At 32.9% G+C, this 14,794-nt stretch overlaps 1 protein-coding gene across 1 annotated transcript; it reads left to right on the top strand.

The window, feature by feature from the left end:
- The first annotated feature begins 1,109 nt into the window (after positions 1–1,109).
- LOC130799997 (prolyl 4-hydroxylase 1) lies at positions 1,110–11,659 on the top strand. The gene is made up of 12 exons (XM_057663320.1): positions 1,110–1,298; positions 2,733–2,780; positions 3,144–3,209; positions 3,635–3,687; positions 4,469–4,534; positions 6,631–6,705; positions 7,782–7,856; positions 9,160–9,230; positions 9,337–9,388; positions 9,500–9,589; positions 10,441–10,533; positions 10,808–11,659. Exons 1-12 carry the CDS (start codon positions 1,235–1,237, stop codon positions 10,913–10,915), a joined length of 861 nt encoding a protein of 286 aa, XP_057519303.1. The 5' UTR covers positions 1,110–1,234; the 3' UTR covers positions 10,916–11,659.
- Positions 11,660–14,794: the final 3,135 nt, after the last annotated feature.

The raw sequence follows: 14,794 nt of genomic DNA, 5'->3' as shown, positions 1-14,794 counted from the left end.
TAGGAAAAGATCCAATGCCATTATTGTGAGAGGTTTGGTCACATTGAACCAAGATGTTGGGATAAAGAAAGAGATGATGAACAAAAAAAAGGCAAAGAGCAAAGCAATTTTGTTCAAAATGTTGAAGGAGAAGAGAGCAAGCTCTTCTAATGGTTCTATTTTGTGTGTTATGGTGAAAGTCAAGTTCCAGTGTGTGTAGCATATTGTTGGTAGTAAGGGCAGTTTGTGTGTTAGTTATAGTCAAAGTGGTGGTTAAGTGGATAGTTACTATTTAGGAGTTATTTCTAATTTAGCGGAATAAATTATGGAGTCATGGGATAAACTTTCTATTTTATGTGTAGTTAGTTACTTAATTTTCCTATTTAATAGGTATTTATATTTCATATTTATATATTTCTTAATAAGAAAGTTAGTAATACTATATTTAAAGAGTAATTTGGTGTATTTTTCTAAATTTTATAATTCCTGATATTATTAGATAAGTTCCTATAGATTAAATTAGATATAGTAGTATTAGATAAGTATCATTAATAAATGATCGGACTAGATATGTTCAAAATAGATCTGACGACTCGAAAAACACCCTCTAAACAGCCCAGCCCATTAAACCTTAATGTCTACTTAATATATTCTTAATGCCTACTTACATTATCCTTAATGTCTGTCTACAATTCACCTAATGCCCACAAAAAAATATTTAAAATGTCCACTTACAATATTCTTAATATCTACCGAGAAACTTAGCATACTAGCTTACTTATCGTATTCTTAATGTCTACTTACAATGTATTTAATGCCCACCGAACAAGTAGTTGTACTTACAATATTCTCAATGCTTATTCAAAAACTTATTCTATATTTTCATTTTTGGACCATCCCAATTAGAGATTACAAATTCTTGTGAGAGACGGTCTTTTTGAGAAACCATCTCTAATTAGGCTGATTTATTATATATTTCTTAAAATATTATAAGTAGGCATTAAGAAATAAGAATATTTAAACTTAGGCACTAAAGATAAAATAAATAAATATTAAGAATGATATAAGCAGGTAGGCATTAATTTTTAATTGGTTGGACAGACTATCTCTGACGTACTTTTACAACGTATACCAAGGGTAGGCCATTTCTTCCAAAGCTGTGGGCGTTGAACACCTTTTGACCCCGAAGATCAAATTTAGCATTCCGATTTACTCGTCGGAATCTTTCTCTCTCTTCCTCTCTCATTCAGTTGGCATGGCGACCGCAATCAAAGTTGTCTTTGGTCTCCTCACATTTGTCACAATCGGAATGATTATCGGTATTTATTTCTTCTCTACATTATTACTGATCGTAATCCTTTTATGAATTTTGTGGAAGATCTTCAATTTTGTTGATACTAAGCTGCAGTGACTATTTCAACTCGTATTGTTTGAGTGTAATTAGGATTTAGGATCATAAATTAGTATATTTTGCTCATTTTGTTTTTTCGATTGATGGTGATCAATTTAAAGTGAAATAAAAAGATTAAATTTGGTATAAAATTGCTTTAGAAATCTTCAAAATCTTATAAAATTCAACGAGTGCCTAGCACTGGAAATCAATCAAATTAATCGAAATGAAATGAACATTCGCTTCCACAAAATTAATCGCTTTACGTTTCTCATGAAATTTATGGTTATATATTGTGGGACGCTCATTAAGGCATTTTGTTAGCGGGTTGAGCAATTTATGTTTTGCATCCTGTTTTTATTGTTTGACCAGTTCATTGTAGAGACTGCACATTTTTTTATGTTCATTGGAGGATATGGTGGGAACTGGGAACTGAAGGAAAGATAAATGGATCGATCCTAGTTCCTTCACTTGAATAGATGAGAAAAAAATGGGAATTACATTCGTATGGAATAATGTAGATACATTTGGAATGAAAACTCATTATACTTTCCTTGCCTCCTTCCCCTCAGTTCCCTTTTTTCCACTTCATTTACTTTCTTAAATGTTAACCAAACATACTATAAAGTTCTTTACTTTCAATTTTCTCTTTCTTTTTTAAAAATTGAAATTATCAATAATCAAGATTAGATAACAATTATTATTCCATCTTGATAATATTATGGTACCTGTTTAGGTAACAAAATCTATGAGTATGTGGCTTAGTGGAAAATTTTTTAAATCATTTCATTGAACACATGAGGTTCCAGTTCAAATCTCGTTGGTCTTAGCCCTTGACCTTTTTATTACGAGTGGAGATGACATAGTATGAAAGCCGGTCTTTTATGGAGTATTGTAACTTGCTTCATATTTTTATACCTGCTTTTGTGTAAACAAAGGACGTTTTATTATATAAAATTTGTATGAATACTGTTTCAACTTTGATAACGCTTTTTCACTCCTAATTATCTTTTTTCCTCTTACATTTTCATTAGCATCAATACCAATTATAAAGTAGTATTGGATGGTAAATTGGAACAGAATATTATGAAAGAAAACATGTTTTGTATAGAGTTGCATTACTAACCTTGGACATTAGATTGAGACATTCTTTACAAACTTACTAATGTACTCATGGTCGTTGCACGTTTTATTACTTCCTACCAAATAGGCCTTTAGTTTTTGTAAGCATCAGTCTGTTGCCTCACTTTCTTTTGGACACCTAATATATCAATTAATGCTAATTGACAGATGTTAAAGATGATTTTGATATACTTTATTCATCAACTTGTTTACAAGATTTGACCTTTGTTGCTTGTGTCAGGTGCTTTATTTCAGCTGGCTTTCATTTACCGACTTGAAGATTCATCTGGTACTAATTCTTTTCTTTCATAGTTTCTTATTTTTTATATGCGTATTACTCTAAAATTTTTGGCTACTGGATGGGTTAGTTTTTTGTTATAATTATCTTCCAAGTTTATTATTTTGAAGAAACAATGTCTTTGAATGCCATATCTTTTTCCCTTTCATTACAAACAACCTCTTTCTTTTTACAAGGGTAAATATGCATAAATATGACCCCTTAAACTTTGCCATGATGGTTGCCTAGGTGGGATCTATTTGATGGCATTGGGATAATGGAGTGGAGTACTCACCAACATCTATTCTATTCAGTAGATTATATGAAATACTATTATCTCCTCATTAGTTGTTGTGTCACTTTACTAAATTACAGGCACAAGTCTTCCACTATCTAGAAAGATGCATCAACAAACTAAAAGTTATCTTCCATTGTCCACAGGTTTTGATCTCTTATCTTCCTCTAAATATCTAACATGCTAATATATAATCTTAGTGCCTTGTAGCCTTAGTATTAATGCTATACTTCATACTTTTCTCAGCAATAGATACTTTGAAGTTTGAACGCTTCAATTTTTTTAAATATACTGTATGCTGTCAAAAAATTGTGGGTCATTTTACTTGAAACATTTTAAAGGCAATCATTTTTATTGTTGTGTGCGTAAACTTGATTCAAACTATGGAGACAACTAGAAGAAAGCTATTTTGAATGCATCTTTCATTTTCTAATGAGTACTTTAAATTGAAATGTTCAATGCTCATGTAAAAGTGTGGGTTTCTATCCACTTTCTGGCTCAATGAAAAGTTGTTCAGCTTAATGCCTATATTTTTGAATAACTAAATTGTGCCCAAATGTAATTTTTGAAGGCCTTGGTAGTTGGGCTAATGACAAGGAAGCTGCACTTTTACGCCTTGGACATGTAAGTCATTTGTTTTATTTGGATCTGGATTATTTGGAATTTATCTTCCAGGCTTCATAGGAATGCATTTTGCTTGTACTATAATCCTTGCTTGTGGCACCTCAACATTTCAGTAAGTTATTCACCTATGTTTTCTTTCTTGATCAATCGAGTGCCCGTTGTTCTGTGCTACCTAAGCAGATTATGTTTCTGCATCTTAGATTTTTTACTGTGTGTCCCATTGGTCCATTAAATTATTTCCATTGAAAATTGGGAATTACGATGTTTTTTTTTTAATTTTATGTGAGGCAGGAGGGTGAGGGGCTGGGTGTATGCAGCCTTGCACTTGTATTAATTAAGAGGCTGTTTCCCTTATATATGATGTTTGCTCTATGTGTACTTGAAATATGCTTCACTGGTTTGATTCCGTGAAACTGACTTGAAAAAACATTATTGCGTTTCATCTAAAAAGTAAACAAGAGTTTAGTATCTATGCATGTTAGACATCAACCCTATATGATGTCAGCTAAGTCAGTTTAGAAACTGAAACATGTCTTTCTGAGGATGCATGTGTAAGGCGATTTGTATGTTTTAAAGTAGTATGCTAAGTCTTCATAAAGTTTATAATTGATGACAGCTAAAATCCAGTCTTGGTGTTAACTTTAGTATACTTGTCTGGGGACATGGTTATTTTGACTTTGTTTACAATCTACTCCGAAGTGGAATATCTAGTGATTATAATTTATTACTTTGCATGCTTTGGGCTATGGTTGGTACTCATTTCTCGTTCTTTTATTTGTAGGTGAAACCGGAAATCATAAGTTGGTCACCCCGCATCATTGTACTCCATAATTTTTTGAGTATGGAGGTAAATTCTCTTTATCCATTTCTCGTAATGCCTTTTTCTTAATTTTAGATTGCATACAGGCTTTATATTTATTCTCAATTTTATGTATCGGTATTACTTTAGTTTGATAATTGGTGTATATCTTCGACAATGAAAATGGAAGGTCAACGAAAAAGGTGTGAAAATAAATTGTCTGTTGTATCACATGTTTCTTTTAGTTTTTTCAATAATTAATTTATCTGTTAGAAATAAATTAATGAAAAATCAGTGAGCTTTCGTACTTTTTAAAATTTTGCTGATTTTATTTATTTTTGAGCTCCCTTGTTTACTGGGGGAGCAAAAATTGACAAATTTGTATGAAGACCCAATGCAATTTTAAAAGTTATGATATTTTTCTGACAATTTTGTATCTTTTAACATCTAACATATACTAAGTAATTTAATATTGAGGCCTCTAATTTTCATGGGGCCCTGTGCGGTTGAACATGTTGAACATGCTCAGAACCTCCCATGCTTATTTAAATCTAAACACTTAATGTAGCCTTTCTTCATAGCTTAATAATAATGGAATATTTTTAGGTCGCTGCAGAACTCTCTTGACGTAAGAATTTTTCTCAACTCAATGTCTTATTTCTTTGCTTCCAAACCTGTGTCCATCTTGGGTGCGACTAACCAAAACATACAAGTCTACAAAAAAGGATGGAATTTGGGCTTCGGTTTTAAGTATTTTGTGATGGTGTGATTCCAAAGTAAAGATGAAAGGAACAAGAGGAATGTCGTGTGATAAGTAGAAGAATAAGGATTGGAATGTTATCAATTGATGAAGACACACAACTAATGCAAATATGCGTATTGAATAATAGTGTAGGAAAGATAGTTTAGCAAACTTTAATTCTAATGATAAAGACACCACATTAGATATCAAAGGTTAGATCAATATCCACATACTAGTGGTTAAGCAAAGAGACCTTACTTCAAATTCTAACCTAAGAATAAAAAGTAAGACAAAGTGTTACAACAACAAAGCTTGATATCATAAAATTTTTAACTAAAAAGCGCCTACACTAACTTCCTTCATGGAAATCATGTAACTTCTTGTTGAATTCAAATAACCTAGAGGGAATGAAAAATAGTCTTCTACTTTTAAGGCATGACTATGATGTTTCCCTCTTCCAACAAAGCTTTAAAATTTGAGTTCTTGCCGGGCAAATAGGAGTGGAAGTTATGCAACTTCTTTGTCGTTGAAAAAAACTTTTGAGAGGGAATACATTTGCTAACTTTCGTTGAGCTTCACGTCCTTGTTGGTTTATGTAATTTCTACAGCTTCCTCCTTGCACACTTCAATAACTCTTGGTTATTCAAATGGTTTTAGGAGGGGAACAAAAACCAGCTTTCCATGTACTTGGAGATGAGGAGTTGAAGTAACTCCCTTTGCCTTTGTCCCTTGTGCTCTTTTTCTAGATGACTTGAAATTACCTTGAGTCCTTGACTCCTTCCTAGCTTGATCTTAACTTGTGATTACAAACTAACTTTCACTAACTAACCTATTACTATACTATTACATACATAGGCAAATCTTAATAACTTGAAAATTTAAACATTTTTATCTAATCACAGTAAGTTGATGACTAAGAGGTCAATTATCACAACTTTAAAAACAACTTTGAAAATGCACAAACACGACAGTAAACTTTATGGAGGAATGATGGACATGACATGACTATGTCTTGCTCTCCTTAACGTTGTGTACGAATGGCCTTTCAATGATCAAGGGTGTGGTGGCCTTGTTAAATTTTGCAGCATAGCAGGTTGAGGAATGTGAAATTAGAGAAGCTTATCTGCAATTTCAAATAGAATGGGAGCATGTACTCGGTGTTTGGACAAGTAGTACAAGCAGATAGACTTAATGAGATACATGAACTTTATTGATCATGAATATTATATTTTTTCTTACGGGACATGATTTATAAGGTTTGACAATTGTGGTCGAACTTCATAATTTGTATTTTTTTGTTACGCGGAGTTAATCATTGTTTAATTATCCGCTGAATGTTGTGTATTCTACTAAAGGAGTCTGTGAAAGCTGTGTGCTCATTGAATTTGACTATTTCTTTCAGGAATGCGATTATTTGAGAGCTATAGCCTTGCCCCGCCTTCAAGTGTCTACTGTGGTTGACACCAAAACTGGAAAGGTTTCAGCCATTTTCCTTTGCTTCCTCTGTGTTGAATTTTTCCTCATGTCTGATTAAAGAAGGGTAAAAGAAATTGGTAATGATTGACTTGGACAAGTATAGCACACATTTATTAGCCAGTGAAAAGTTTCTTCTGCTTTGCTTTGCCAAATTTCTGCTACATATTTATGCATGTCAACTCTTACTTTCTGTAATGTAGCTTGTTATTAGCAAAAGATTAATATCACTTGTTATTCCGTGGTGTACCCAGAAGTTTAGCATGTAGGTTCAAACTTAAGCTACCTCTTATGCTAGATTTTTTACCTATATTTAGTGCACATCTCTTTTCTCAAGACGAATTATTACTGTCTTTAATGGGCAAATGAGTAAATCTAATTATTCAGTTTTTGATAAGTACATTAGCAAAATGTTGATTGTAGGTTAGTGTCAACTATGTATGATAAATGGAAGGGTTAAAATATATGGAGGTGATATGCGTAAATTGCAACAATGAAAGGGTTAAGTTATAAAGAAATGATTCTTAACCATGCAAGATTTTTTGAAATAGTGAAGATAGACAAGGATAGCTATGGTTTTGCTAAGAACTAGAATTTGCCCATGGACCCCACAAAATTTAAACTTCATCTAACATCCATATGTAACTGAGCTAGAAATATTTTATTGTTAACAACAAAATATTCTGGATTATTGCTCGTTGAGTTGGACCAATGTTTGATTCAACACAAATTTGTTTGGTATAATCAATCGATCACGTTGTATTGCTTCTGCCATATAGTTTGTTCTGGAGATTCAAATCTTTCCTTATCTGTTTTAAAAGCATGATTTCGACAATGAGTTAAATGTTAAAATGCACTGCTTCAGGAAGCAATTTTTACTATCCATGATACCGTCTTAATTTAGCTCACTTAGGGAGGATATGTATACAGTTTCTTTGTTGTGTTTCTTTTGGCTCGATCTACTAAAATTCCCAATATATGGTTGATTTTGTTGAATAATGGTGATGCCAGTCATTTTCATGTGTAATTTTGTGATATGCAAATTACCATACTTTTGATCATCACTGTTCTTAAATGTAGGGAGTTCGAAGTGAAGTTAGAACAAGTTCTGGAATGTTTTTATATCCAAATGAGAGGAAGTATCCATTGATAGAGGTTGGTGACGTCTCTTCTATTTTCTTTCTTTTTCTGGTTGGGAAGTGAGGGTTGAACATGTGCATTGCATCATGCTCTATACAAATATTGGAGTGAATTTCCATAGAGTTTTTTCTTCACAAGAAGTCAGGTTTAACAAGGAAGTTTAATGTCAGTCTTCTGGGTCATACTCTTGCTTCGATTGATGGACTTTATTGAGCTCCTTGACTTGGATAGTTATTGTAGCTCTGGTAAATACTTATGTATTATTGGTTTAGGATGAAGCTCTGAGATTTGTTTGACTGGCTCTTCTGATGTGCTCCCTGGATCTTCTCTTCCTCTGTTTTGGTCCTAGAAGGCAGGGGGGAGGCAGCTTTTGAAGGGAGTTGTGGGTGCTCGGATGTCTTTTTACCTTATGGAAATTTTCAGATGTAGAACTAGAAAGTCTTCATTGTTCCCAAGTAAGGATAATGATAGATACATGTGGCTGAAGATAGTTGTGTTTGTTTATTCATGTGAGCATTGAATGCTGAAGCTACAATCATGTTTGAGATTGATGATCACGGTGACAATTATTCATTTGAAATGATTGTTTTTGTTTCTTTCATAGGCCTTATAAAACCAAAGATTTGTGATGCATGCGTCTAATACATGTGTGGTTGGAATGGAGAATTGAAATAAAAAAAATCATAAATACGTGAGTGGGAAGTGTAGCTGAGTCCATTTCTAAGAAAGTACGGGTTTAAATTCAAAGTATCTTTTCTACCATAATTGCTTCTTCTGCTCTTCTAATGAATGAGAAATTTTAACAAGCCATCACTTTCATCACTAACAATCTTCTTCTAATTTTATATATTTATATATACAAAATAAATTTGGCGTTAATAAAATTACATTTTAATCAGAAAAATAAATTCTCACCATATAAATCTGGGATCCCAGTTTATAAATTTCACAAGGCCCAAAAAGAGTTTGCTCAACTCCTATGCTATGCTTGACTAGTTTACAGGGAATTCACTCCTACAGCACTGCAATTCTTTGCTTTTCAAGCCTTCTAAATTACAGAACTTACTGTTGCATAGCCAAGACCCAAGAACAAGCTTTGCAATGTATCAGAAGGAGATCAGATACTTCTTTTCTAAAATAGCTTGTTTTAAAATTACTCTTTGATTAGTTAGAGAGAGAAGGTGGATTGTTTGTACATCTCTGTACTCTATATCTGCAAGTTTTTTTATTGAATTGCTATTGTAAATTTGTAGTTGATTTTCGATATCATGAATTTACCGCTGTGGTTGAAGTTCGTATATTTTTGTTGAATCTTCAGGCAATAGAGAAACGAATTTCTGTTTTTTCTCAAGTCCCAGTGGAAAATGGGGAGCTCATTCAAGTTCTAAGGTGAATTGCTTAAGACTATATTTTGAGTTTCAACAATATCTTCATTTGGAGGACCAATAATAAACCTATCATAACATATTTTAACCTAGTATCTGGTGCACCTTAGGTATGAGAAGGATCAGTTCTACAAACCCCATCATGACTACTTTTCCGATGAAGTAAGTCCTCCCATAATCAGAACCTTATGCTGCTCCCAATACTGTCTTATATTTAGATGTTTTGAAATTTTATTCATAAATAACTGTTGCAATACTTCTGTTTAATATCAGTTCAATGTGAAGCGTGGTGGTCAAAGAGTTGCAACAATGCTTATGTACTTAAGTGACAATGTTGAAGGGGGTGAAACAATTTTCCCGATGGTAAGCCTAATTAGAAATCCACTCTCCATTCAGTGGTTTTGTTGTCTAGTAATGTTAAAAATGCTCATTGCTTTGCGATTCCAGTTTACTGCATGTTAGAGTTCTAGAGTAGCTTCTTTTTTTTAATAACTTTTGGTGCTGACAGTCGAGATCTGAAGGAAGATGACGTATGACTGTATGAGGCTTCTACCATGCTGATGCAATATAATATTCGTCTTCTATTGATTACAAGTTACAAGCAGAAAATAAGTTGCATGTTCTATGATACTCCCAACGCTCTACAATGCTGTTTAAAATTTTTTAAATCAGATTATGCTTTAGGAATACACACGTTTTTGTGGTGATCAAACCTTTCATTAAGAGTTTCCTACAAAGTTGTGTTTTTTCACAAATACATACTTAGATTTTGAGCTATCATGTGTAAGATGTTTTAAGAGGACCAAGGGTTTTGTCTTTTCACCCGTGGGCCGTGGCTATCTTAACTTTGGCAGTCTCAATTGCACGGCTGCACCCTTTCGCTACACCTTTTTCTCTTCTGTCCATGTGTGATGGAGTTTCTGAGCCTTAGATTTATGATGAGATTTTTTCATTGTAGTATTTTTTGTCCCCTTAAGTCAAATAGAAGTATGCTGAATAACCTTTTAGTAATTTTGGCCATTTTAGTTACTTATTAATCAGTAAAATAATTATAAAACTAATAATAAACATCCTCATAATATTTCTTTAAATATGTTTTTATGCTCGAAATGCAGTTGTTTATCGACGGATAAGAAAACACCCGATTGGTTAGTCTGTTTGTTTATTGACTTCAAGTAAAAGACAACTGTATGTTTGACCGTTCATCTTAACAGGCTGGTTCAGGTGAATGTAGCTGTGGTGGGAAAATGGTATCGGGAATGTCTGTTAAACCACTTAAAGGAGATGCTGTCCTTTTTTGGAGTATGGTAAGTTTAGCATCTCAATTTTTCCCAAGCTATAAAGACGTAGGTGTTCATTCGGGTCATCGGGTTGATTTCGGGTTAGGTTTTTCGAGTCGGTTTTAAATTGGGTTTTGCATCTATATTGTTTTTTACATAATTGTAAATCATTTTTGAAGCCAGGTCAAATCGGTTTCGATTATAACGTCGGGTAAATTTTGGGTCATCGAGTCTGTTTGAACACCTCTCGATGTACGGATACTAATATGATGAAAACTGTTGTGCTTATATTTATTTGCAGGGTCTTGATGGACAGCCTGATCCGCGCAGTGTGCATGGAGGATGTGAAGTCCTTTCTGGTGAGAAATGGTCAGCTACCAAATGGATGAGGCAGAGAGCCATTTCCTAATACACAACATTACTAAGTCAGACATAGATTATTTGTTCTCGTTTCTCGTGAGCGAGACCCTATCTTAATGGAGCTTACTGTTCTACTTAATTCGTAGGTTACATCTCTTTTGATAAGGGTTGGTTTGCCGTCATTTAACCCTCTCAAAATCCTAATCATATCTTCTATGAGTTGGATATACCGGGTGTGATGATGATGATGATGTGCCGGATTTAGATATAGTAGAAATGATTTAGGTTAGTTAGAAGACATGTATAGAGAACCACAGAGAATTTTGATTTGTCAGTGTGCACATGGAGATCTACATATTTACATAATGGTAGAATTGGTACTATTTTTTTGTGATATGCCTGTTATCTTTTACTTTGCTGCTGTGCGGTAATTAGATTGCTCTTATTGGCTTTTGTGCTTTTGTTGAATTTGCAATTTATTATCAAGGTTCCAACGAAAGTAAATATGCCGTAGTTCGAAACACACAAGTACAAATGTCTTGTTAGTTATTCTCTGTTCTTTTAAATTTGCATCTTAATTTCAAATATGTGACAGTTTTTTACTTCTAGAATGCAAACTTAAAGAGACAGATAGAATACATGTTAGCAAAAGGATGTTTTTAAAATGTAAATAATTCCAAGGTTGGCAATTGGCATGTTATACAAAACCTCATCAAACAAATCGTCCACTTAAACTCAAATGAAAATTCATCCCTATCTTTCTTAAACAAATATGGAATTCAATGAACAAAATGCCTTTATACAGTATATGAGACATAAAGGCATAGAGATCTTTCTCTTAAGATGAGGCGTCATATCCGTACGAGAAAAGTTTTAATCATGGATAATTTGAGAAATAAGTTTTAGAGTAGCAATATTTTGAGGGAAGGTAATTGAATTTAATATAAGTTGAGAAAACTCATAGGTGGAGTCATTTGAGGCTAAACTTAGTTCTCACATTGATTGTTTTGTCAAAAATTTTTTTAGCGCAAGTTATTTTGTTCAAAACCGTAATGTTTTGAAACAATTGTTCATGTCCTTAACATGAAACTATAACCTTAATATCAGTTATAAGCCCTTAAAATGAGTTTTTAAAATTTCAATAATTGTCTAAAGAGGTTCTTTCATCTTACTGAATTTATAAACCTTATGTAGTGACTAATTTAAAACAATTACATCAAATTTAATTTTAATTAATACATTAACTCAAATGTCAATTTAGTTAAAAAGAAAATGATAATATCATTGAAATTGACATCTCAATGGAACAATTGGCAATCCTCAAAGAATCACAAGAGCATGACTAATAATAAGAATCAAGATATTTTAGAGGAGAAAAAGGTGGGATCCATCACCTTATTATCATCTTTATCTATTTTTCACTATCAATTCTAGTAAAAGTAGAGTCTATTTCCATTATATTGCTCAAAAAAAATAATTTTCACTTTGCATTATGTGGGAAACTATTTCCCACATTACCGTCCACGTCAGATTTTTTTTTTTTTTTTTAATAAAACCGCTACCTGAAATGGCGGTTTTGTTAAGAGATCTGAACTAAACCGCAACTTGAAATGACGTTTTGTGGATTTTAATTTTTTTTTTAAAAAAAATAGTAAACCGCCACTTGAAGTGGCGGTTTTGTAGTAGTACAAAACAATATTTTTTTTTTTTAAATAAAAAGTAAGATAACCGCCACTTCAAGTGGCGGTTGTAGTAGTAGTACAAAACATTATTAAATTTTTTTTTTTAAAAAAAAAAAAAAAGTAAGCGAACCGCCACTTCAAGTGGCGGTTTTATAGCAGTACAAAACAGCATGTCATTTTAATTTTTTTTAAAAAAAAAATTAATAAGCAAACCGCTACTTCATGTGGCGGTTTAGTGCTTAAGGCAAACCGCCATCTCAAGTGGCGGTTTTGTCTGAAAAAAAAAAAAAAAAAAATTCTGACGTGGACGGTAATGTGGGAAATAGTTTCCCACATAATGCAAAGTGGGAATTATTTTTTTTTTGAGCAATATAATGGGAATAGACTCGTAAAAGTACCTATCATTTTCACTCGCACACCTATTTTTTCGGAGAAAAAAATATATTTTGTGTTTACTATTATGATCTCTCTTATATGATAGGTAAAATATTTTCACTCTTTCTTCTCTCTACTCTTATAATTTTAATTTATCACACTCTATCTAGTGGATATCTTTGATTTTCATTATGAAAAATGTTGAGATTTTACCATGACACAAAGTTTAAGGATAGATAGGGCAAACATATTGAGTGGATTATGTTAAAAGAAAAAAAAACATGTTTAAGAATTAAAAAAATAACGAAAACATTTCTATAAAAGAAAATTGTAACAAAGTAAAATAGGTGAACTAAAATAGAAAATGTACCAATATTAAGGGGCATTGAGAGTATCTCCCTAAGTTTCATAACTCACTCGATACGCTTTAAGTTGGTCTAAAAGTCAAGTCGTAATTGTATATTGTGCAAGCTAGCCTAATAGAAATTATCTCACTACAAAATTATCTTATCTAAAACTTTATATAATTAAAAGTTTTTTCTTTCAATCTCATAACAACATAATATGGGTGCAATTTTCACCATTTGTAACTACAAAAAGTCAAAGTATTAAGTCCTCCTTTCCTCTTCGCCTATTGAGAGTAACCTTTTCTAATATTAAATAATATTTCCTTTATTCTTTTAGAATAACGTCATTTGGCTCAAATATATAAGACAGTGAGAGCTTGTTGAGTCAAATGGTGATATTCGAGAGGGATAGAGGGAGTAGAATCCCAATACTAACCTCATCCCTCCGAGCTACTCTTATGAGAGACCGTCTTTGAATATAACGGTCTCAAAATAAAAAGTTCATATGCTAATAATCATATTAATTAGACTACTAACTCGTACTCCCTTCGTTTTTTTTTTTGTTTTTCTCGTTTACTTTCTACACAGTTTTCAAAATAAATTTTGAGTCTTAATATCTGCAAATACACATCATAAAAAATTATAAAAATTATGTGGTAAAAAATTATACATTAAAACGAATCTAACAAGATCTCACTTAGATATATTTTATCATCTATATATATCTTAAAAATTTTAATTTAATTTCTCTCATCGAAATAAATTATTCTAGGAAAAACCTAAAAAAATAGAGGAATATTAAAACGTCTCACGTGACATCTAGGGGTGAAAGTTCGGTCTACGGTTTGGACTTTCATCAAAACCAAATCGAACCATATTTTATTCGGTCTCCATATTTTCAGACCAACACCAAACCAAATTAGTTTCTAGACCGAACCGAACCGCATTTTATATGTTTAGACCAAATCCAAACCGCCAGACCGAATTAGGCCGAATCCAAACGCCGAAACGATCCTTCATCCGCTTTCGAACAGTGCCAATGGTTGCTTTAGAGGCCGTTGAGGTCTCTGTTCCAGCAGTATCAATTTCTGGGTTTGACATCTTGAAAAAGAACAATAGAAGACTTAAAGATTTAAACACAAAATTAAATCGAACAAAAAAAAATGGAAGAAGACTTACTTGGACGGTTGGACCGGCTGGAGAGGAGTGGCGTACTGGCGTGAGGCGTCGACGTCGACTGCCGGCGGGCTTAGGCTTAGGGTTTTCAGGAATTTAGAATTTAGAGAGAGAATGAAAAAAAGGGGACGGCGGGAGGGAGACTGGGACTCTGGGAGAGAATGGAGAAAAGGTGAGTGTTGGTAAGGGTTTTTGTTTTAGGTTTTAAAATTACGGTCTTACCCTTAATATTTCGGTGTTCGGTCTAGTAATGCGGTTTTCAGTTTTTAAAAATTCCAAACCTAATTATTTCGGTTTTTAAATTTACAAATCTAATTCAAACCAAATTTAAAAAATCACCAAGCCATA

This window comes from Amaranthus tricolor, chromosome 14, assembly GCF_026212465.1.
Source record: "Amaranthus tricolor cultivar Red isolate AtriRed21 chromosome 14, ASM2621246v1, whole genome shotgun sequence".
NCBI classification, from domain to species: Eukaryota; Viridiplantae; Streptophyta; class Magnoliopsida; order Caryophyllales; family Amaranthaceae; genus Amaranthus; species Amaranthus tricolor.
This window is presented reverse-complemented; position numbering and strand designations above follow the sequence as displayed.